Raw genomic sequence first — 26,361 nt, 5'->3', positions numbered from 1 at the left:
CTTTGAAATAATTTTCTAACAGAGAACTTGCAAGAATAATAAACGTAACTAAATCCTTTTTTCTAGATGATTAGTTTTTAATCTTTACCTTATGTGTTTCGTCATTCTTTGTCTTTTTCTCTGTATGTGTATACTCACACATACACACATATTCATTTTTCTGAACCATTTGTGAATAGGTTGCATCTCTCATGCTTTACCTTTTAATACTTACTGTGTTTCCTTGGAAGAAGTTTATTTCCTTATGTAATCAGAATACAAGAAATTCAGGAAACTTAACATTGGTACAGTACTTTAATCTACAGGGCATGTTTCAGTTTTGCCAATTGTCCCAATAATATCCTCTGTAGCTTTTTTTTCTCTTCCAGATCAAGATCCAGTCTAAGGTCACCTATCTAGTCTAGTCTGGAATGGTTTTTGAGCCCTTTTACCTTATGACACCTACATTTTGAAGAATACAAACACCCTTCCCCTTTTGTTTTTTAAATAGCATGTTCCTTATTTGGAGTTCATTTGCTATTTTCTCATGGTTAGTTCAGGTTGTGCACCCACAGTTGGGATACTATAAGTGTGTTTTTTGTTTCTCAGGGTATCACATCCAGAGGCATCAATGATGCTAATTTTGAAAGTCCAATCAAGGTATACACTGTTTAGTTTATTATTTTTTCTCTTATATCTAATAGACATTCTGTGGAAGATACTTTAAGACTCTGAAACTGTCTTGATTCTTATCAGACTTTGCCAAGACCCCTAACCCCATTTAGTGTCCTCTGATTCTTGCTCAAGTCAGCCTTCATAGTGATAGTTGTAAAATTGTGATTTTCTAACTTGACTTCTTCAAAGTTTATGAGTCATCCTAGTAAGAAAAAAACCCTCTTTTACTTCCCAGTTATTTTACTATAATTAGTGTGGACACATGGATTCCTAGTCTATACCATGAATCACAATGCTGTTCTTACTTATTTTGATGTTTAATTGTCCCAGATTTGACTAGTGGGCACCCCTTCAAACTGTGTCCTGTGTCCCTTTGATTAGCCTCCTTTAGTTTTTTTTTTTTTTTTTTTTTTTTTAGTTTCTTATATTCTGGCACCACAAAATGTATTGGTTTTGTCTGTCTTCCCTGCTCCAGCTCTGTAATCAGCCATTTCTATAATTGATTATTGGTCTTAATATAGATGAGAAAATAGGAAAAGTGAACCTTTTAAAATGTCAAGGACAGCAGACATACTGATAAAAACCTATTGCTTACAAGAGCTTAGAAACTAGGAACTAAAATTGTAAAGCCTATAAAATTAAAAAGATCAAATTTAATATATGATCCTGTATTGAATTCTGGACCAGAAAAAAGCATTGCTACAAAGATCATTATTAGGATAAGTGGCAGAATTTGTATAAAGTTCTGTAAGTAGACAATATTGTATCATTATTAAATTTACTAATTAGTTGCTGTGATTAGATAAGTGAGTTTATTTTTATAGAATACATAGGTGAAGTATTTAGAGAGAGAGCAGCATGATGGTTGCTACTTATTTTCAGATGGTTCAAAATATGTCTGCATATAGTGGAATGTGTGTGCATATTCAACATACATATTGTATATGTATATGGGGGGTTGAATGAGCAAGTCTGCCAAAATGTTAACAGTTTGGGAATCTTGAGTAAAGTTCTTTGTACTCTTCTTAAAACTGTATGTTTCAAGTTATTTCAAAATAAAAAATTTTTTTAAAAGTCTAGTCTCTAAAGATAACTGTAACTATGTTTATAGTTCATTTGAATTTTAAATGTAATTCCATATTCTAAAGTAATTAAGATCAGTCATAGAAAGTTGATTGAGAACCATATGCAAGCATTTTTATTTCTGGAAGATGGCTCACATTTTGTGGGAGAAAAGAGTGGATATTGTAGTTACACTTATGTAATATTTAGTCTAAAGAAATTTTATACTTGTTGGAGGTATCTAATATCAATACAAGTTCTCCTTTAATAACTTTTTTTTATGTCAAAACATTTACATGCTCCATTAAATAAAATTTCGAGGGTTGGAGAAATGAAAATTCATCCTTAAGTCTATCTCTAAATACAAACATCAGTTAATATCTTCTTGCATTTCATGTCTCTTTTTATTTCAGTACATGGATTTTGCTTCAACTGTAATTTCACTGTGCGTTTATAGGTACTTATTTTTACTGCTTTTTCAGTGAATTTTCTTTTGTATTTTTCGTCATAACTGTCATTTTTCTTGGTTTCAGAATAATCCATTGGGTGATAGTAACATAATTTAATCACTTGCCTGTTAGACTTGTTGCTGTTTTTAATTTTACAGCTTTTATAAATAATGTCTTGATGAATCTGTTTCTGTGTAAAGCTTTTTCTTTGACTCTTAACTAGATTTCTAGATTCACTGCTGCTGCTATGAGGTAGCACAGTTTTGGATACTTGAGATATACCAGGCACGACCTGTATTAAGGCATATGATCTTCCCAAGGAGCCAGTGTGCTAGGTGCTGTTATATCCCCATTTTATGGTGAGGATGTTGAGGCACAGAGGTGGTTAAGCATGTAATGCCTAGTTGGATCAGTGGTGAGTATATGATCTGCAGACAGTCTGAGTCTAGGTTTGGAGCACCTGCTGGCTGTGTTGCCCACGGCTTTATATTCTGAGAGTAGAAATGTTTTTTTTTTTTGAGAGGGCATATCTTATATTTATTGATCAAATGGTTGTTAACAACAATAAAATTCTGTATAGGGGACTCAATGCACAATCATTAATCAACCCCAAGCCTATTTCTCAACAGTCTCCAATCTTCTAAAGTATAATGAACAAGTTCTTACATGGTGACCAAATTCTTACATAGTGAATAAGTTCTTACATGGTGAACAGTGCAAGGGCAGCCATCACAGAAACTTTCGGTTTTGATCACGCATTATGAACCATAAACAATCAGGTCAAATATGAATATTCGTTTTAGAAATGTTTTTAAGGCTGATCATACTGCATATTGCTTTGCTTTCTCAAAGGATTGCACCAATTCACACACAGGGCAGTATGTGGGCTCAGTGTTATTGCTCCCTGACAGCAGTAGATCCTAGTTAGGTAGTACGTATCACCTTTCAAATGCATTCTACCTTGTTACTTGTGGAATATTTCTCAGTCCTTGTTATGTTCTTTAGTGTCATTATTAATCTTCGTTTTTTATCTTACAATACTATCGCTTCTTTAGGCTTTTGAGTCCTTCCAGGTGAATTACAGAGAATACAGTATTAGTATGTGAAAACTAATGATAGGTCATAGGGGACTTGAACTGTGTTTCAGGTTTGATACCTTAAGCATTATGAGATGAGTTCTAGAATTGTGATTTGAGCCACTCTCTATCATTCTTATCCAGATTATATTAAAGTCTTATCCAGAGCATATTAAAGTCATCTGGGGAACTTTAACAAATTTTGATGTTCATGCCTAACTGCCAGAGATTTGGATTGAATGGATCAGAATGGAAGTTTGAGTATGAGGATAAACTTAAAAGTTGCTTAGGTGGTCCTGATAGATAGTTGAATATATGGATGTGGAGAATTTAGTTACTTATATAGCTCTTATTACTTATGTAGGAATCACAAATGTAGATAAGTGGAGCAACTTGTGCACTAGATGCAAATATTTTCTGAACCCAGCTTTAAGGCTGCTTTGGTTGAATTAAACCTGAAAGTTATTTATCAGTGCTAAACTATTGATTGCATTGGCCCAGCATATTTTATGTACTTTTTATTTTTCAGTGTCTAATTGCTCACCTCTTGAAGACTAAAGCTTCTGTACTCCATATTTATAGATTATTTAAGATAGAGGAGGTGCCAGATAGGCCTTACTAATGAAAATATTCTTTATTTACAATCCATTTCATATTTATATGTATTTTGAGTACCATCTTAAATTCTTTGACTTCATGAAAAATTATTAACAGTGTTGCTATTTCTGCTTTGCACTTCATTTTTTAAATGATGGTGCTAATATTTTTTCCATTTTCTTTCCTTCCTTTTGTTCTGTATATTTTCCTCCCTTGGCATATGAATTTGTGGTTCCCATCAAATGAGGGAGTTTATTTGGAAATGCTGACTGAGCATTCATTGTGAAAAATACCCAAGTACATTTGATAATAGAATAGCTTGCATAAACTTCATTTACTTGTGGAAAAGTTAAGATTTTAGCTTTTTTATTGCTGCATAAATTTTATTGCCTGATAACAAAGGAGTTCAGTTTGTTTTGTTTTTTAATACATGCTGATGACTTAGGGACTTCATAAATTTTCAGATGGACCATCAACAGATAAAGACGCTGAAGAAAAGAAAAAAGATGCTGCAGTTACATCACAGAATAGCCCCGAAGCAAGAGAAGAAAGGTATTTTGCTGTATGGAAATTGATTTATGTTGAAAGACAGAGTTTCACCTGACTGTCTCTTTGTCCATGGTCATATGATTTCATGTCTGTACTCTTCCTGTTTTCTAATCAGACAGAATTAGTTAGTGTATATGGCCAAATAGTCTAAGGTTTCTTAGAAGATTTCCAGAAATTATTTACACTGTACTCAACAAATTGAATTGAGTGAAATCTCTGAGATAGCACTACTAGGATTGATAATGATGTACTGATTAGGGATTACTGGCTACTTCATTTACTGCATTTCTTTTTTTAGATTTTTTTTGGCCCTGGATCTAATGCTCCTTTTTATGCTCTTTTTTTCCTTCCCAATCTAGCTATTTCTCAAAAAGAACTTAAAATAATGAAGGGTTTAAATTGTTCTCAGCTCTTGTGAGGCCTTTGTATTTATTCTTTGCTAGCACATAAGTGAAACTGCAGTATCCAGCACATTGATCTAACAGGTGACACACAATAGATTCAGTACAGTCTTAATAGATTCAATAGTAGTTCTGTTCTTGGGAAGCTTGTAATTTAACACTTGACTTTGATTTAGAGCAGTATTTTTGAAAGTGTGGTCGCTGAAAGAGCATGGAACCTGGCAATTTGTTAGAAAAGTCAATTCCTGGGCTCTACCCTGGAACTATTAAGTGAGGAATTCTGCTCTTGGAACCCAGACATGTTTTAACAAGTCCTTCAAGTGATTCTGATGCACTCAGGATTTAGGCTGCCTATGTTAACTTCATTTATTCCTCAGTATTTTCCCCAAATAGATAATGTACTCTTCAATTTTTTTTTAGTAATAATGATCAAAAGCCTATATACTATTACTTTACATATTAGTACTAACTAAACATAATGATAAAAGAGGTAAGCTAAAAATACAGTTAAATGCCAGTTGTTAATAAAATTTATTTTTCGAAATCATTTGAGAGAATTTTAGACTTTTAGAAAATTGTAAAATTAGTAGAACTCCCAGTTGCCCCAATGATATTTATATATGTATATGCATATGTACATGTATATGTACACACACATAAGCCAGTTTTATTTTGAACCAAATAGGAGTCATTTGCAGACATACACCCTTTATATTACTAAATACTAAGTCCAGCAGTGTGTATTTTCTATGAACAAGGATATTTTCTCATGTATAACTGAAATACAGATATCAATATCTGGAAATTAATGTTAATACAACACTTTTTTTCTTATCTACAGACCCTATTCATATATCATTAGTTGTCTCCATAATGGCTTTCATTAAAAAGTAAAAAGATCTTTCCAAAATACCATCTGGGATCACATATTGCATCTAGTTATCATATCTGTAGTTTCTTCTAACTTGGAGTAATTCTGTCATGACCTTGATATTTTTGGAAAGTACAGGCCATAATTTTTGAATTTTTTAACATAGGCTTTCAATTGTGTTACATTCAAAGTCACTGATTTAATGCCTTACATATAAAAGTATAGACAATATTTTAAATAGCTACTGAAGGAAGATTAACTTCTTAGTATTTTTATCAGTTTTATGTAATTGAGGTTTAGGAATAGAGCCTGTCTACAAAACCATAGAATTATCATGTATGAAGTCTGATAAAGTGAGTGGCTGGTATCTACCCACATATACACACAAACACTCTAAAGCAAATTTTAGAAAGATTGTAGAAACAAGTCTGAGGTTTCATCTAAAGGAAGATACAAGGTTAGATCTAAGTGACCTGCAGCTGAGAGTGTTTTAGACTTTGGTGTAAGAATTTAGGAAGAAAAAGGATCAAAGATGGTGGCGTGAGAGGTGAGACAGAGGCTTCCTCCTAAAACCACATATAATACAAAAATATATTTAATACAACTGATCCTGAGAGAGCAACAGGAAAGAGGACTGCGCCAGACTGCATACACCTGGAGAAAAGAGGAGACCTCACGAAACAGGGTAACGTACCAAAGCTGTGGCCTGACGGGACCCAAGCCCTCCCCCAACCCCAGCTCACTGGCGGGAGGAAGAGAAATGGACTGAGAAGGGATTGGAGGCCTGAAACTGCTGAATACCTAACTTCGGAGATCTGCTCTGGGAGCACAAACCTACATTTCATGGTGCTTTCATGATACTCTAGTGATTAAGGGGTTCGAAAACTAAGACAGGAAGAATTCCTGGAGAGACTGAGATTCCAGCTGCTTGTGGAAAGCAGGGATCCATATCTGGCTGCTCTGGGACAAAAGCTTATACCTGTGTGCTCAGCCCACTGGTTAAGGCAGTGGAGACAGACATAGCAGCCGGGAAGCAGGAAACAGCTCTTTCCTCCCTCCAAGCAACAATACCACTCTCCTGTGACCCCAGACATTGCCTCAGGGGCTGAGCAGCTCCAGAGAGTAGAGCTTCTGGACACTAGAGGGCGCCATATACAACTATGAAATGCGAAAGGAACCTGGTACAGAGTAAAATTAATAAAACCCCTGAATAAGATGACATGGACCTCATGACTCTTCCTGAAAGGGAGTTCAAAATAAAAATCATTAACATGTTAATGGAGGTACAGAAAGATACTCAAGAAGTCAGAATGAATTCCGGTCGGAGGTCCAATCATTGAAGAGCAAAATGGAGGGTATTAAAAGCAGAATGGATACGGTGGAGGAGACGATAAATGAAATAGAAACCAGAGAAGAGGAATACAAAGAAGCTGAGGCACAGAGAGAGAAAAGGATCTCTAAGAATGAAAGAATATTGAGAGAACTGTGTGACCAATCCAAATGGAACAATATTCACATTATAGGGATACCAGAAGAAGAAGAAGAGAGAAAAAAGGATAGAAAGTGTCTTTGAGGAGCTAATTGCTGAAAACTTCCCCAACATGCAGAAGGAGATAGTCTATCAGGCCATAGAGATGCACAGATCTCCCAACACAAGGGACCCAAGGAAGACAACACCAAGACATACAGTAATTAAAATGGCAAAGATCAAGGATAAGGATAGACTGTTAACAGCAGCCAGAGAGAGAAATAAGATCACATACAAAGGAAAGCCCATCAGGCTAACATCAGACTTCTCAGCAGAAACCTTACAGGCCAGAAGGGAGTGGCATGATGTATTTAATAACATGAAGCAGAAGGGCCTGGAACCAAGATTACTTTATCTGGCAAGACTATCATTTAAATTTGAAGGCGGAATCAAACAATTTCCAGATAAGCAAAAGCTGAGAGAATTTACCTCACATAAACCATCTCTACAGTGTATTTTGGAGGCACTGCTATAGATGGAAGTGTTCCTAAGGTTTACTAGCTGTCACCAGAGGTAATAAAACCACAGTAAGGAAAGTAGAACAGCTAATTACTAAGCAAATGCAAAATTAAATTAACTATTCCCAAAGTCAATCAAGAGATAGACAGAGAGTACAGAATATGATACCTAGTATATAAAGAATGGAGAAGGAAGAAAAAGGAGAAAAAGAAAAGAACCCTTAGATTGTGTTTGTAATAACATATTAAGTGAGTTAAGCTAGACTCTTAGATAGTAAGGAAGTTAACCTTGAACCTTTGGTAACCATGAATTTAAACTCTGCAATGGCAATAAGTACATACCTATTGATAATCACCCTAAATGTAAATGGACTGAATGCACCAATCAAAAGACATAGAGTCACTGAATGGATAAAAAAAACAAGACCAATCTATATGCTGCCTACAAGAGACTCACGTTAAACCCAAAGACATACACAGACTAAAAGTGAAGGGATGGAAAAAGATATTTCATGCAAATAATAGAAAAAAGCAGGAGTTGCAGTACTTATAACAGACAAAATAGACTTCAAAACCAAGAAAGTCACAGGAGACAAAGCAGGACATTACATAATGATAAAGGGGTCAATCCAGCAAGAAGATATAACCACTATAAATATCTATCCTCCCAACACCTACATTTGTGAAACAAATACTAACTGAATTAAAAGGGTAAATAGAATGCAATGCATTCATTCTAGGAGACTTCAAAACTCCACTCACTCTGAAGAACAGATCAACCAGACAGAAAATAAGTAAGGATGTAGAGGCACTGAACAATACATTAGAACAGATGGACCTAACAGACATCTACAGAACTCTACACCCAAAAGCAGCAGAGTACACATTCTTCTCAAGTGCACATGGAACATTTTCAAGAATAGATCATATACTAGGCTGCAAAAAGAGTCTCAGTAAATTCAAAAAGATTGAAATTGCACCAACCAGTTTCTCAGACCACAAAGGTATGAAACTAGAAATAAATTACGCAAAGAAAATAAAAAATACCTCAAACACATGGAGGCTCCACAACATGCTCCTAAATAACTAATGGATTAACGAACAAATAAAAACAGAGATCAAGCAGTACATGGAGACAAATGACAACAATAATTCAACACCTCAAAATCTGTGGGATGCACACAAGGCCATGCTAAGAGGAAAGTATATTGCAATACAGGCCTACCTCAGGAAAGAAGAATAATCCCATATAAGCAGTCTCAACTCACAACTAATGAAACTAGAAAAGGAAGAACAAATGAGGCCCAAAGTCAGTAGAAGGAGGAACATAGTAAAGATTAAAGCAGAAACAAATAAAATTGAGAAGAATTAAACAATAGAAAGAATCAATGAAAGCAGGAGCTGGATCTTTGAGAAAATAAACAAAATAGGTAAACCACTAGTAAGACTTATCAAGAAAAAAGGAGAATCTATACACATAAACAGAATCAGAAATGAGAAAGGAAAAATCACTACAGACACCACAGAAATACAAAGAATTATGAGAGAATACTATGAAAAATTCTATGTTAACAAACTGAATAACTTAGGAGAAATGGACAACTTTCTAGAAAAATATAACCTTCCAAGGCTGACCAAGGAAGAAACAGAAAATCTGAACAGACCAATTACCAGCAACGAAATCCAACTGGTAACCAAAAAAATTACCTAAGAACAAAAGCCCTGGACCAGATGACTTCACCGCTGAATTTTATCAAACATTTAGTGAAGACCTAATACCCTTCCTCCTTAAAGTTTTCCAAAGAGTAGAAGAAGAGGGAATACTTCCAAACTCATTCTATGAGATCAGCATTACTCTAATACCAAAACCAGGCAAAGACACCACAAAAAAAGAAAATTACAGACCAATATCCCTGATGAACATAGATGCAAAAATACTCAACAAAATATTAGCAAACCGAATTCAGAAATACATAAAAAAAAATCATCCATCATTATCAAGTAGGATTTATTCCAGGGATGCAAGGATGGTACAACATTTGAAAATCCATCAACATCATCCACCACATCGACAAAAAGAACAAAAACCACATGATCATCTCCATAGATGCTGAAAAAACATTTGACAAAATTCAACATCCATTCATGATAAAAACTCTCAACAAAATGGGTATAGAGGGCAAGTACTTCAACGTAATAAAGGCCATATATTACAAACCCACAGCCAACATACTGAACAGTGAGAAGCTGAAAGCTTTTCCTTTAAGATTGGGAACAAGAAAAGGATGCCCACTTTCCCCACTTCTATTCAACATAGTACTGGAGGTCCTAGCCATGGCAATCAGACAACACAAAGAAATAAAAAGCATCCAGATTGGCAAGGAAGAAGTTAAACTGTCCCTGTCTGCAGATGACATGATATTGTACATAAAAAACCCTAAAGACTCCACTCCAAAACTACTAAATCTAATATCTGAATTCAGCAAAGTTGCAGGATACAAAATTAATACAAAGAAATCTGTGGCATTCCTATACACTAACAATGAACTAGCAGAGAGAGAAATCAGGAAAAATTCAATTCACTTTGCATCAAAAAGAATAAAATACCTAGGAATAAACCTAACCAAGGAAGTGAAAGACCTATTCCCTGAAAACTACAAGACACTCTAAAGAGAAATTAAAGAAGATACCAGTAAATTGAAACTCGCCCCATGCTCATTAATAGGAATGATTAATATTGTCAAAATGGCCATCCTGCCTAAAGGAATCTATAGATTCAATGCAATTCCTATCAAAATATCACCAGCATTCTTCAACGAACTAGAAAAAATCATTCTAAAATTAATATGGAACCAGAAAAGACCCCGTATAGCCAAAACAATTCTGAGAAGGAAGAATAAAGTAGGAGGAATTATGCTCCCCAACTTCAAGCTTTACTACAAAGCCACAGTAATCAAGACAATTTGGTGCTGGCACAAGGAAAGATCCATAGACCAATGGAACAGACTAGAGAGCTCTGATATAAACCCAACCGTGTATGGTCAATTAATATTTGATAAAGGAGCCATGGATATACAATGGGGAAATGACAGCTTCTTCAACAGCTGGTGTTGGCAAAACTGGACAGCTACATGCAAGAGAATGAAACTGGATTATTGTTTAACCCCATACACAAAAGTAAACTCAAAATGGATTAAAGATGAATGTAAGTCATGAAATCATAAAACTCTTAGAAGATAACATAGGCAAACATGTCCTGAATATAAGCATGAGCAACTTCTTCCTGGACACATCTCCTCGAGCAAGGGAAACGAAAGCAAAAATGAACTCATGGGACTACATTGAACTAAAAAGTTTTTGTATGGCAAAGGACACCATCAACAGAACAAAAAGGCATCCTACAGTATGGGAGAATATATTTGTAAATGACATATCCGACAAGGGGTTAACATCCAAAATATATAAAGAACTTACACGCCTCAACAGTCAAAAAGTAAATAACCTGATTAACCAATGGGCAGAGGATATGAAGAGACAGTTCTCTAAAGAAGAAATTCAGATGGCCAACAGACACGTGAAAAGATGCTCCACATCCCTGATCATCAGGGAAATGCAAATTAAAACCACAATGAGATATCACCTCACACCAGTTAGGATGGCCAGCTTCAAAAAGACTAAGAACAACAAATGCTGGTGAGGATGCAGAGAAAGGGGAACCCTCCTACATTGCTGGTGGGAATGTAAGCTAGTTCAACCATTGTGGAAAGCAATATGGAGGTTCCTCAAAAAACTAAAAATAGAAATACCATTTGACCCGGGAATCCACTACTTGGAATTTATCCAAAGAATACAACTTCTCAGATTCAAAAAGACATAGGCACTTCTGTGTTTATCGCAGCACTTTTTACAATAGCCAAGATATGGAAGCAACCTAAGTGTCCATCAGTAGATGAATGGATAAAGAAGAGGTGGGACATATACACAATGGAATACTATTCAGCCGTAGGAAACAAACAAATTCTACCATTTGCAACATCATGGATGGAGCTGGAAGACATTATGCTCAGTGAAATAAGCCAGGTGGAGAAAGACAAATGCCAAATGATTTCCCTCATTTGTGGAGTATAGCAATGAAGCAAAACTGAAGGAGCAAAATAGGAGCAGACTCAGAGACTCCAAGAATGAACTAGTGGTTACCAAAGAGGAGGGGTGTGGGAGGGCGGGTGGGGAGGGAGGGAGAAGGGGATTGAGGGGTAGTATGTTTAGTACAGATGGTGTGGGGGATCATGGGGAGAACAGTGTAGCACAGGGAAGGCACATAGTGGATCTCTGGCAACTTGCTGCACTGATGGACAGTCACTGCATTAGGGTATGGGTGGGGACTTGATAATATGGGTAAATGTAGTAACCACGTTTTTTCATGTGAAACCTTCATAAGAGTGTATATCAATCATACCTTAATAAAAAATTTTTTTAAAAAGACAAAAAAATAAAATGAACTTCTAATAATTCCCAGTTTTAATATTATATAATAAAAATTGGCTATGGAAGCAACACTATGTACTTAAAAAAAAATTTAAGAAGAAAGAAATGTGGTTAAATACTTTAGAAAGAAGGCACCATAATGTAAGAAATGGGGCCAGCGATAGTGAAGCTGGGGAGGAAGAGGCTCCATCAGCCCATGTGTGCTGTTTCCATTGGATGAGAGAGGCCTTGGTCTGTAAGTACAGGGTGGCAAAAGGGATTTAAGAAATGGGGTTTTTAAACATTGATTTGCTCATTGATTCACCACTGACAGGTGGTATGCTGTGTACTGGGACTACAAAGAGGAGTAGGTCCTTGTCTTTGTCCTTGAAAAGCTCAGTCTGACAGCGGATAATATCTGAAACAGCATTGTAATACAAACCTGTGTGTGTAGGTAATACTTTAGGATATCAGAGAAGGCTTCAGGAAGGAAATGACTAAACTTAGAAAGTATGCAGAATGACCATTTTGCCCACAGTGATCTCTTCGTGAAGTTTGATAGTGGAGAGAAGGCAAGGAGATATCTCCTTGCACTGATGCAGCATGTTAGATCTATGGAGGGTGAATGAAAAGGTTTGTGGCAAGTATCTTTAATGCAACAAAGTTAATTGAAACCAGTCAAGAGAAGTATTTTCCTGAGAATCTAATAGAAGTAGTTAATCAGGAACAGTTTAAAAGATTAGGTTGACTGGAAAATTACTAACTGTCCTGATGGAATTGTTTCTGGGGAGAAATTGAGAGCTTTTTATATTCTTACAACACACTTCTCACTATCCGTGTTTTTTACTCCGAAGGGGTAAAATAGAAATAAATCTCATTGGCTGCTGATTGGAACAGGGTTTTCAAACATTTCCTCCCTCCTCTATTTTTGATTGACAGCTGTCATAATCTTTGGTGCCATCCCCTCACTCCTCTCCTTACAACCAAGATCCTTGCTTTTCATTTATTACATTTAGTTATATTATGTATTTCCCTATTCAGAATGTTGTTTAATGTCTAAAAGGATAATCAAGGTAAATGATTAGTTGTTTAAAAATAACATGAGACTTGTGTCTTATTTACTAAAATTTTAACTTCTTTTTTTAATTTATGTTTGTTTTTTTTTTCATCTAAGTTTCAAGGCAGAGAGCTACAGGCATCCTAGGGCCGCCTCAGCTTATGACCATATAATTCTAAATAAGAAATATCTTATTTAGGCCCCAAAATTTTATATTCAGAGAGTAACAGTAATGATATTTCTTTGAGTTTCTCCTAATTTATTTTTGGTATGTGTGTGTGTTTATGTGTATTTTAGTAGCTCCAGTGGCAACATAAGCAGCAGAAAGGATGAGACAAATGCTCGAGATACTTATGTTTCATCTTTTCCTCGGGCACCAAGCACTTCCGATTCTGTACGGTTAAAGTGTAGGGAGATGCTTGCTGCAGCTCTCCGGACAGGAGGTAGGTTGAGTGTACCTTGCTTCATTGCTCAGTCCTTTGATCATCACCACCACTGCCACCTTCATATTACTGTTTTCCCAGCAGCACATCCCGCTGATAGCTGTCCACTGTAGCTTGGCTCAGGGAGCAGTTGTTGCTAGTCAAGGTTCGGAAGGCAGAGAGCTACAGGCATCACCGGGCCTCCTCAGCTTATTACCATATAATTCCAAGAAATAGGTTCCTTCTAATATATGGATGTTTCATCTGATTCATAGTAATTTTAATTTTTTTCACAAATCTTGCTCCCCCACACACATTTAATCTGCAAGCTAATTACTCCCTCCCCTAGACTGAGAGTTAATGGTACTAAATTTGGGTCTTGGTGTTAAATGTTACTATGACATGTAAGTTTCATGTCCATAATTCCATTTTCTACCTTTTTTTTTAAGTGGAAAAGAGATTGATTTATATAGGAGCTTTAATTTAACTTGACTGTATCCTATCTTATTATGTGAAATTTTGGCTTTAAAGTTTCATGTGCAGGAATATTTATCTCAAACAGATTCATCATCTTAAACAAATTCATCCTTTTTCTTTTCTGTTATATGAATCATAGTATGACCTGTTTTCTTCTTACTCTGTCCTTTCTACTCTGATTCCCGTACTGTCTCTTTATATATTTTTTCTTTATTCTTCCTAGTTTCTTTTTCTTTCCTTCTATCTGTTTGAATATTTACATAGGAGTCTTCTGAGTGTGTCCGTACAGATGAAATGAATGGTTTCTTTGCATTGAAGCCTGAGTCGCACAGGAGACAAGACAGTACAAGACAGTTCTTTCTATAACTTTTTCTACTCTCTGCTAGAACCTCCAGAGTTTATGGAGTTGTGAAATGAGGAATTGCCTGCTAGATCAATTACTTCCCCACTTCTGAGGGATAAGGAGTCATCAATGCAGGAGCACTGTGGACATTAGGTGAATCCAGAGGAGTCAGTGGGTAGTAAAGAGACCAGATTCTAATGAAACTAAAAATTCTTTATATATGGCAAATGGGGTTGAAGAAATTTTCTTTTAAATTGTTATAATCACTTACTCTTGACAATTCTTTGTGCCTGTGTTTAGATGACTACATTGCCATTGGAGCTGATGAGGAAGAATTGGGATGTCAAATTGAGGAAGATATCCTTTGTGTGTATACTCATAATTGTTTTAAATAATCTGCTAGATCCATTATAATTTTTTCTCCCTGTATAGAATTCAGTTTCATTTTTCAGTTTCTATCTTGATTGTATTGTTTTGATGGGAAAGGAGAGGGCCATCTATGTCATTTTATTCTTGTTTTCCTGTCATTCAAAAGTAAAATACAGTGTTGATAGTATTTCCATTTTTCTGCCTCAAAAATTGAGAATGCAACAACTGAAGTTGTACATAAGGACACAGAAAACACACACTAAATGTGTGAAGTAGGATTTCACATCTGGGGTTAATTCAGCAGTGCATACACAACCCCTGAGAGTGTTCCCTTGGAGGGAAATGTGTTGATGCCAGACACCTTAGAGGGGCTCTGGGAGAGGGATCTTGCACATGGGAATGAGGAATATGGAACATCTGGGTGACAGCATGACGGCCCACTCTCCTGGTTGAGGAAGTGGTCTTGTTATAAAGGGAACTCCTCTAGGGCTCAGTCTCTGCCTGGGCCTGTTCTGTTGAGAAGAACCTGCTGAACTCACTTCTTGCCGAGCTGGGGAAGGAAAGGAACCTTCAGTTCATCATGAATGTCTTTTTCTCAGAAGGGCCCCCAAGGGAACTGTGTAATCATTGAGAACTTTAAGATCCTTGGTAGACTTCAGATTTGGGAAACTTAAAGCTTGACTCCAAGTTCAAGCTTTTTTCCAAAAGTTTTCTCACTCAGATTGAGTGAGTACCTGAGTTAACTTTTGAAACTCTTATTTGTGTACTGCTGGCATTAAATATTAAGAAGAAAGCACTGCTCATTCATAGTATAAATGTACAGTCATTATTATTTTCAAGTTACAGATCAAGAAATCACATAGATACAGTGCTTTGTCATTAACTTGATCTAAATTGGCAACAATTTTTGTGAACTGCTTAGAAATTTCAGGAGTTCTTATTTTGACAGAATAGGGAAAAATGGTCTTACCTTTATAATTTAACCCTTTTTCCTTGACAACCTAGTACCCATATATCAAGAAATAAGGAATACAGACATGAAATACAAAAATAGAGTTCGAAGCAGGATATCAAATCTTAAGGATGCTAAGAATCCAAATTTAAGGAAAAATGTACTGTGTGGGAATATTTCTCCTGACTTATTTGCCAGAATGACGGCCGAGGTGAGCATATCTGAATATGATGTTTTCATGATGCGATCCCATGATGTCCAGTGAGAAGCCTGTTAAAATCATGAAGTACTGTATAAATACTACATATGTAATAAATCATTAGCTATTCTGATACATTTGTATGTATGTATATGTGGAGAGAGAGACAAATACTTAAGGTGATTGAATCTGTTGGCATCAATACCTTGTCCCTTCCACAACTGTACCATGATCTTAGGATGACTGCCTTAAATCATTGTCTAAAAACAAAAGTGTTTTTACTTATTGTGGATTCATGTAGAATCAAAGAGATGAATATCTAATTGCAAACAGACTTTGTAATTTCTAAGCTCTTTTCATAAGTAAGACCTATAAAATTGGTTACATCTTTTTGACTATTCCTTAAATTTACATAGAGAATGATGGAGAAAATGAATTCATAGCTTGGTGTTTATAGACATAGCTGTTCATAGGTAATAGCTTTAGTGTGTGTACAATCTCACTATTAAGCATTCAAGAGAGTGAATTCATTTTTCTATATACCTAATAAAAATTGCTGTTTTTAAAACTTTAAAATGATATAAAACATTAAAAAAGTAGAAAGCATTATGTAATAAAATCCTGTATATCCATCACCCAGGCTTCAAATATTTTCAAGAATTTGTCACCTTTTTCATCTATTCCTTTTTCCTTCGTTTCCTTCTTTATTCTTTTCCTGAATTATTTTCAAGCAAATACCAGATATATCATTGTATCTTAATATACTTGGGAGATAGCTTAAAATATAACATTTTTCTAATATAACAACCAACAAACTATCTGTACATTATTTGGTTTAGTTTCTTAAGATTTTGTTTATGTGTGTGTGTGTGTGTATATAATATATATATATATATATATATATATATATATAATATACACATATATATATTATGTATATCTAAAGCAATCTCTTCCCCTACCTCTACCCCCTTCTTTCGTCCTTTATGACATTGACCTGTTGAAGAAACAATTTCATTTCACCTGTATCCTATGGTATTAAGTATGTTCCTTCCTCATACTGTTATTTAACTTTTTTTCACCTCTGTTTTCTGTAGTTCTATAGGCTTGATTATATACAAGTTCAACTTTTTCCCCTCATACATACTTCATAAGCAGTGCTTTTTACTTTACATTACATCACATCGGGAGGCATGTAACACCTGTGGCTCTGCTGTCAGTACGCTGAGACTATCAGTGTGTTCGGGCATGGAGAGTCTGTTTTCCCTGCTGCAATTTTCTCCATCAGCCTTTCATTTAATGTGTTGATCCGCTGATAATCCTTGCCTGAGTTGGTTATTTTATTGGCGGTTGCAAAAGAATGATTTCTAAAATACTGTCATTCCTTTCAGATTTATTAGCTAGATTTCTTTGATAATGAAGCACTTTCCCTTATAAACTCAGGCTCTTGGTTGCCCTGTTGGTTTGGGTAGGAAAGAGGGGATAGATGTGTAATTCCTGGCCTTTGTTATCAGAATGAGGAGTTGGTGCCCTAATAACTGTCAGAGGGGGCTTTTTTGCATTTGTGTGCTCTCCTTTTTTAAGTATCACCATTTGTTTAAAAGCTGAAGAAATTGTCCTGTCTTGGGCCATTGCGAACTAGCCTCTCTGTCCACTTACCTCAGCCACAGTAGTCTTTGGTAGCTTCCATGTATTCTGGCACAGGAAGATGCCCCTGGCTTACTCTGTGTATTTCGTGACTCAAAACTGGACCCATACATTCCTCAGGAGGTGTGTTTCCTTTTTGGAGGCAGGGGTGGCAATGGTAGAGACCACAGTCTGGATACTAGAGGTGCTTGTTGCCACAAGATTTTGTTGTTTATAAGCCTTCAAGCAGTAATTAAACCCAGTTTTCACATACAGTCTTACAAGTATTTGAAGAAATTATCAACGGAAGCAAACTCATCAATGCTTTGAGAAAAAATAATTAATTTTTACTTCTAAAATTTTGATTTTGGGTTTTGTTATTAAGCTAATTGACCACAAAAAACACTCAGGATGTTTATCGAAGATGTCTGTAACTGAGTGTGGTATTGCCACCTCCCTAATAGGAAATGGCTAGCGATGAGCTCAAAGAGATGCGGAAAAACTTGACCAAAGAAGCCATTAGAGAGCATCAGATGGCCAAGACGGGTGGGACCCAGACTGACTTATTTACATGTGGCAAATGTAAAAAGAAGAATTGTACTTACACACAGGTTTGTGATTGTTTATATTTTATTTTCATATTAAGAATGCTTGCAACTTCCATTTCAAGTTTCAAAACAACTACTAAGATAATTAACAGTACTTTGAGGTTCTTCAAGAGGAGATGTGATCTCTTAAGTGTAAGAATGCTTTCCTAATATTGATGGATTCCATTTAATTTTGAAGTAAGTTCACATACTTTTATGGAAATTGTTACTGTGAAGGTTATATCAATTAAATAAAATTTACAAATGTTATAGAATTTAATAAAATGGCCATATTCTTTCTCTTGAGTTAATAAGCAGTTGATTATTGGTTATTTTGTATACAGGTTATAATTCTTTTTATTTGGCAGGATTATGTAATTTAAAGAAATGTCTTTGCTTTTTCAGAGACGCGGCCTGGGTACTTATAGCTTACCTGGTTTACAGACATTTATTCCTTTTTTGCAGCATGTCGATGACTTTTGTGACTGAACTTTTTTGTTCTTAACAGTTGAAAAGAGCCACATGATAGTTACCTTGGTTGTGTGTGTATATGTGCAAATGGTTTTTTATCACTCATTGATTTCATTTGCCAAATAGATTTTTTTGTGCTTTATCTGTCATCCTCAAAAATTTCCCCTTAAAGAACAATTTACTGTTATTTTTCAAGTTAATTGAAAGATTTAGGGAATTGAATTTTCTGTTTGACAGAAAATTAAGCAGTTAAAAAAATAACATTACTAACCTCTGTATAGTTATAAAAAGGAACCATTACTTTAAAAAAAATTTTTTTTCTAGAAAGTATTATATTCTCAAGGTTAAAAATTCAGTACGGCAAAAGATTATGAGTGGAGAGTTCTCTACCCACGTTTACTTGCAGTTACCTTATTCCCCCTCCCTAGAGGTAAATCAGAATTACTAGTTTGTTGTATGATTTTCTGCATATTTTCTGCATATACATGCAAATATGAATATATTTTTGTTTTCCTATTTTCTAAACACATGTGGGTAATGTAGTATATAAACTTCTGTTTTTTTATTTTTTAATAACTCTCCATTTTCAGATACATCATTTAGTCATAGTTTTGTATCTGATATTTTAGTATTTTATTTTGTAGAAGTATTACTGATAGTTACTAAAATATTATATCAACATATGAAAGGTATCTTAGAAATTTCTGAGTTTGAATTGCTCTATTTTCTTTCAGTCCAGTAGAAAAATCTCAGCAATATAAAATCTATCCTAAAAATGCCACATAGTAGAAAGTGTTAAGTATTAAACAGAAAGGTGTTTAAAAGTCAAAGCTTCTTTAAAATATACATAGTAGAAGTGACATACTTATGTAATCAGATTATAAGTAGCTACAATAAGAGCATTCTTTTAACAGAAAGAATCTAGTTTAGAGATGAAGTCAGTATGATTTTCTTAGAATAAAAAAATTCTGTCTGTAGATATAAAACTTCCAAAAGTGATGGCAAAATAACATTCAAAAGATTGAAATGTGACTCTTAGTTAACATGTACCCACCAGGAGATATTTCTCCCCAGAGAGCAGCAGGGTCCTCATATCTGTATCTATTTTTAGAGACCTAGATAGCAATATTAAGTATATGTGAAATATTTCAGAAGTATTCTTTAAACCATTTTTTATCCGAAGGCTTTAAATAAGTAGAATGCTGTTCTTTTGAGAACGGCCATTTATCCTCCTTTGGTCTTTTGAGTTGAAAGTCATGTTGATAGTTTATGGAATCAGGAAGCTTCTCATCTTTGAAGTGGTGATACACTGGAATTTCATCATTCTATATTAAATTCAAATAGACCTTATTCAGTATTTAGGTTTTTGCCTTCACCCCTCTTTCTCTTCTCCCCCAGAGCTTAAAGTTAAGAGTAACTTTTTAACTTGATAATGCTTTGCGGCTTCATTCAGGAATGAATAATTTAAAAAAAACAACCTTTCTATCTTTGACACCTCTGGTTCCAGTTTAGTTCTCTTTAGTGGAAAATTCAGAAGTCTGTAATGTTGTACAGATCAAATTTTAAAAAATCATATAGCTTATTTTTTTCTTAGTTCTCTTTTTAATTTGTTTTTAATTTTTAGTTGTGGTAAACTACATAATCTGAAATTTCCCACCTTAGCCATTTTTATGTATACAGGTCAGTAGTACATTCATAATGTACCAATCTTCTTGCAAAACTGAGACTCAATACCATTACACAATAGCTCCCCCTTCCCCTTTGACTCCAGGTTCTGGCACACACCAGTCTCCAAATTTGTGCTAGGCAATCAGATGAATAAATGGAGTCCTGCAGTATTTGTCCTTCTGGCCAGGGCTTATTTCACTTAGCATAATGTTCATAAAGGTTCATCCATATTATAGCATGTGTCAGAACTTCCTTCCTTTTTAAGGTTGAATAATAACCCATTGTATGTGTCTACCACACTGTTCATTCAGCTGTTGGTCACTTGTGTTTCTTCCACCTTTTGGCAGTTGTGATATAATGGAATAATGCTGCTGTGAACATACGTTCATAGAAACCCTGCTTCCAGTTCTCTTCGGTAGAAGTGGGATTGCTGGATCGTATGGTCATAGCTTTCTTAAAGCAATAAAAGTTACTATGTGTAGAAAATGTGGAAAATACAGAAAAATATGAAAAAAATTAAAATTGCCTATTAATCTGCCATTCAGTATTTTGGTTTGTGCAGTATTTTGTGGATTTTTCCTAAATCTAGTTGCAACTGTATACTGTAAACTGCTTTTTATGCTTCTTTTCACTTAGTTACTAAAATGTTAGCATTTTCCTTTACTGTTTTTAAAAAAAACTTTGTAAACATCTTAATAACTGTACAATGTTCCATTTGATGGATTATTCTAACATTTTTCATGATTTCTTTGTTGGTTAAGTTGTTCCCAGTGTGTGCTGTTACACAATTATGCTCTTAAACATCCTTGCACATAGATTCCCCCATTTGATTGAAAAAAAATTGAGAAAAACATAATTGGTTCTATTTAGCATTAACAACACGATGACTTGATATACATGTACATTGTGGAATGATTACCAAGATCAAGATAATTAGCACATCCATCCCCTCACATAGTTAACTTTTGTGTGTGTGTGTATTTTTATTTTTATTTTCTTTTTTTATTGAAGTATTATTGATATATAATCTTACATTGGTTTCAGGTATAGAACAGTGGTTTAACAGTTACACACATTATTAAATCCTTACCCTCACTAGTGTGGTTACTATCTGTCAACATAGAAAGATGTTACAGAATCATTGACTGTATTCTTCATGCTATGCTGCTATCCCCATGACCAACTTTTATTATGTCTGAGAATTTTTTTTTTATTGAAGCATCATTGATATACAATTGGTTTCAAATGTACAACACAGTGGTTCGATGTTTCCCATATTATTAAATCCTTACCACCTCTAGTGTGGTTACTATCTGTCAACATAGAAAGATGTCACAGAATCATTGACTGTATTCTCCATGCTGTAGTACCATACCCATGACCAACTTATATAGTGATTGAGAATTTTTGTGCCCCTTTATCCCCCTCACTCTCCCCATAGCGAACTATTCCTGTTTGTTTTTTTGTGAGGAGAATGTTTAAGATTCCTAACTATAGCCGTCATACTGTACATAAGATTTTCAGGGCTTACTCTAACAGATGAAAGCTTGTACCCTTTGACCTGCATCGCCCCATTGCCCCTTCCCCTGGAAGCCCGCCATTCTATTCTTCTCTGTTTCTATAAAATCAGCTTTTTTTGTTTTTAGATGTCATATATGAACAATACCGTATGGTATTTTCTCTGTTCGGCATATTTTACTTAGCATAATGCCCTTCAGGTTCATCTCTTGTTGTTTCACATGGCAGGAGTTCCTTCTTTTTTATGGCCAAATAATATTCCATTGTATATATGTATATTTTCTTTATCCTTTCATGTCCACTAAAGAACATTTAGGTTGTTTCTGTATGTTTGATACTGTGAATAAATGCTGTGATGAACATGGTTGTGCCAGTATCTCTCTAAGGTACTGATTTCATTTCCTTCAAATATATACCTAGAAGTGGGATTGCTGGATCATGTGGTAATTTCATTTTTTAATTTTTTGAAGGATTGGCACACTTTTCTACAGTGGCTGCACCAGTTTACATTCCCACCAACAGTGCATGAGGAGGTTCCCTTTTCTCCACATCCTTACAAACATTTGTTATCTTTTGTTTTTTTGATAATAGCCTTTCTGACAGGTGTGGGGTGATACAGTTCCTTGTGGTTTTGAGTTGCCTTTCCCTGATAATTAGTGAATTAAACTCTATACAGATATCTATGTTCCTAATTACCTGATTTGTGCTTCTGATTCCTAGTTACATCTTAGAATAGATCAGATACCAAGTTCCTAGGTCACAGAGAATGGATGTTTAAAGGTTCTTGTTGCTGCCTTAATTTTAGAAGGGTTGCAGCAGTTTATGTTTGTCAGAATGAAATATTTGTAGTTTTTACGTCTTTGCTAATTTGTAAGAGAAAATTGACCTCTTTTAATTAACATTTCTGTGCTTCCTAGTGATAATGAGGATTTTTAATGTGTGACTTCAGATGATTTTTCCACTTATCTAGGATTAAACTAAACATGAAAAAATAAGGAAAGACTTAGAAAAATGAAATTTGGAATGTGTATTCTTTCAATATTACTTAGCATATGTGAACTTGTTTCAGGCTTTTCCACATTTTGTCACGGTGCCATTGTGTATTGTTTATCTTCATGTAGAAATTGCTTATTTAAGTTGACTTTTTATTGTACTGTAAAGAATGCTGTCTTACACTTGATTTTACTGCAGGTACAAACTCGTAGTGCTGATGAACCAATGACGACATTTGTAGTCTGCAATGAATGTGGAAATCGATGGAAGGTATGGTGCTTTCTTAGATTTGTACTTAACCCATTTATAATAACAATAATTTTTATGTCTTTTAATAAGCCTACCTAGGTATCTAAATATATACATATGCTCACACTGTCCAGCACTATGCCAGCCATGACTAACCATTTGTAGTAGAATCTACTATTTTGTACCCTAGTAGAAAGAAGGAATGTAAACTTAATTTTTCCACCTCTATAGTGTTTTGGTACAGAAATAACAAGATTGAATCTTAAGTGTCAGATCCTGTATCACAGTCCTGTATATATTATATTCAGTTGTTTTGACTTGGTACTTCCAGAAAATCTGACATGTGTATTATTTTCATAGATTTTGATTCTGGAAAAGCTACCGTGGTGAAATCCAGTCCAGTGATTTTAGTGTTTATTTTATCAGTTACAGATGATAATTGTCATGCCTAAGCCTCCATATTGCCTTTGTACTCCTGAATTATCCCCACACAAGGCAAGCTTATGCTATTTAAATCATTCATTCTTGAGTGATTTTTGTGAGACAAGAAATGTAACTTAAAATTGGGAGAAGAATTACACATCACTCCTAAGACCATTTTCATTTTTAATAGTGGTGGGGATGTTAAGAATGTGGGGATGGGAGACTCTCATTGTAGGAATATAATCTTTGCAGCCAAACAGATTTTGAACTCCTTTGCCAGTTGATTACTGAACTGTAATTTTCTCATGTATTAAATATAATTAATATCTACATTACAGGTTGTGGTGGTGAGTAGAAATAATGTATTTAGAATGCCTGGTAATTGTTGGTGTTCCAGAAATACTGGCTATTTTTGTTAGTTTTTTGAAGTCTTTTTTTTTAAGCTATGCTTAGCATTGACCTTTTTAGTCTACTGATTATTTTGAATTATTTTCATAGGTTAAAATTAAGCATTTTCTGAAAGTCAGAAGTGAATTAAAAGCCAAACACTGGGGGAGTATCCTCCACAAATATAGTATGGGACTTGGGCCCTACACACATATTTTAGGTGTTGAGGCCAGTACCCATTTTATTATATGCAAAGACTACTTTCTGACCTAGGAAAGTTTTACTGGTACTGAGATTGTTTTCCATGATTTGAAACAATGTGTCCTATCCTGAGTTGGTAGAAGCTTTTTACATTGATCTAAGAGAGTGACATAATTTTTTCAATCTTGTTGAGCAAATCTATCTTTACCAGATAGCTCTCTTAAATATTTTGTGTGTGATTTATTATTATTATTATTAGGTAAATTGCAGTTTGTTTTGAATGCAGGCAGTTTGCAGCACAGGTTCTGACAGTAGTACCCATTGGATTTAAGAAAGTCCAATTTAATGTAGAAAGCTGATGCCTAGGGTGGCTTACTGTAGAAGTTAAAATTTGGAATTAATTTCTAAACCTAAAAACGTTAATAAGAGAGGCACTTAAAAAATATTTTATACTGTTTCTTTAGTTACATATTATTATTCTAAGTTGGAAAAGTCAAACATGTAAGACAGATGACTATTTGTGTCTGAAAAATATAGCATATTTACCAAAAATGCCTCTTTAGCAATATAAGGTGTATGCTCTGCTAAATTGGGGTTGGGGAAGGTATACCCTGTTGTCTGTATTTAAAGGTCTCACAAAATACTTCTTTTTTATTTTCCAACAGTTCTGTTGAGTTGGAAGAATTGGCAAAATGTCTGGACCATTGAGAAAATGGATTTTGTAATTAGCTTTAAAACTAGACCAAGCAACTAGTTTTCCTGCAAATCAGATTTTTAAAGTAACATACATCCATCCCTTGGGTTAGTCTTGGTTTTGACATAATGTCCCTTCATTAAATGTCTTCTGTAGGTTCAGATCAGTAGGGAAACCACGTAATAATTTTATCTGTTTCAAAACATTTTTTTTTCATTTTTCTAAGTAAGTTGATATTAAACTTTGGCAATTTACTATCTTGTTCTTTTTTCTTAAAGGAAAATGTACCTTAACTTTTTTACAGTCTGAAACATACACAGTAGAAATGTTCTGCTCGGTTCCTGTATTGGCATATAACTTGCAAATATTAAAGGAGGAGGAGATAATATAAGTTTATCAAATGTGGTGTGTATCCAAATAATACTTGACCAGCTTATCTAAATTGTACATAATATTTGAGCTAGCAAATGAAACTGATTTTGATTAGTTTGTTCACAATCTGGAATAAGATATTGCATTTGTAACTAACCATGATCATTTCTTGTAATTTCTTGTACATGTTTATTACTTGTTCTTAATAGATTTTACTTTTGGAAACATGACTTTGATGAAATCAGTTTGGTTTTGTTGTTTATTTACCTGTTTGACTTGGTAGAGTATTTTAGTTTTGCAGAACAGTGCTGCAGTTTAGTAGGCTTTTCATAAACCCAGTGCTGGCGAAGAGTGAAAGCTTCTGACCATTTTTTCGCCTCACAGGAAGACATACTGGGAAGAAAATGTTAGTATTTTAGTACAGTGCAGTTACTGTAAACAGCTCATGGCTTGATTTTGGTTTGTAAATCTTTATGGCCAAGGATTAAGTTTAAGGATTACATAAATCATAAAAACTGGTCTTTCTCTATGGAGACTGATAGAAAATATTTTATCTTGAGTCTAATTTGCTGACTCTTATACAATGAACGAGGTTGAGCAAACTGAATATATGGGCTATGATCCAATTCGTTTTATAGTATTGATCCTAAAATTAAGTTTTACTTTTTGTTTAAGTGTATACCATTTGTTTTCTTAGGAATAAGAAAAAATGGTATATACAATCCTTAAGGTGCACTTGGCTCTAGCACATCTTAAAGGCATTGTTACAAAGTCCATGTTTTATCATGCTTGCTCTATATTCTATCAAATGCCTGTAGAAAGACCTCAGTACATGCTTTTGCACTCTTCACTTCCTTCCCATTTCTTATTGCAGATCAATTTAATATAATACAGAAAACATTTTAAAGGTCCGTGTTAAGAACCATATATAAGGATTGGCCCACCAGTACTTCCCATGTCTTCTTTGTCAGTTTTGCCAATTAACCTTTTATCATTTGAAAAATAAAGTGCTTTTTAAAATAATTAGTTTAAGAAGAATATAATTAAAATAGTCCCACTTTTAAGTTAAACAATTCATTTAAAATTTGTGATGCAATAAAGTTTCTTGTTACTGAAAGTACGATTTATCATTTAGACAACAAAGCTTGCTTTAACTTTTTTTTTTTATTTTATTTTATTTTCTTTTCTTTTAATAATTATTTTTTATTGAAGGGTAGTTGACACACAGTATTACATTACATGAG

General features: G+C 34.6%; 1 protein-coding gene across 4 annotated transcripts in view; it reads left to right on the top strand.

Moving 5' to 3' along the window:
- The window catches only part of TCEA1 (transcription elongation factor A1), a 49,059-nt gene extending 23,697 nt beyond the window's left edge, over nucleotides 1-25,362 (top strand). For all 4 annotated transcript variants that reach the window (XM_036878906.2, XM_036878908.2, XM_057498051.1 and 1 more), the window contains exons 4-10: nucleotides 4,303-4,390; nucleotides 13,464-13,609; nucleotides 14,709-14,765; nucleotides 15,786-15,940; nucleotides 18,019-18,165; nucleotides 22,990-23,061; nucleotides 24,717-25,362. In XM_036878906.2, the coding sequence (XP_036734801.1) occupies nucleotides 4,303-4,390; nucleotides 13,464-13,609; nucleotides 14,709-14,765; nucleotides 15,786-15,940; nucleotides 18,019-18,165; nucleotides 22,990-23,061; nucleotides 24,717-24,725 (674 nt within the window). In that variant the 3' untranslated portion in view covers nucleotides 24,726-25,362. The remainder of the gene's footprint in view (nucleotides 1-4,302; nucleotides 4,391-13,463; nucleotides 13,610-14,708; nucleotides 14,766-15,785; nucleotides 15,941-18,018; nucleotides 18,166-22,989; nucleotides 23,062-24,716) is intronic.
- Nucleotides 25,363-26,361: the final 999 nt, after the last annotated feature.

Source organism: Manis pentadactyla, chromosome 3 (genome assembly GCF_030020395.1).
Source record: "Manis pentadactyla isolate mManPen7 chromosome 3, mManPen7.hap1, whole genome shotgun sequence".
NCBI lineage: Eukaryota > Metazoa > Chordata > Mammalia > Pholidota > Manidae > Manis > Manis pentadactyla.
Note: the sequence above shows the minus strand (reverse complement) of the source record. Positions and strands in the feature narration are given on the sequence as shown.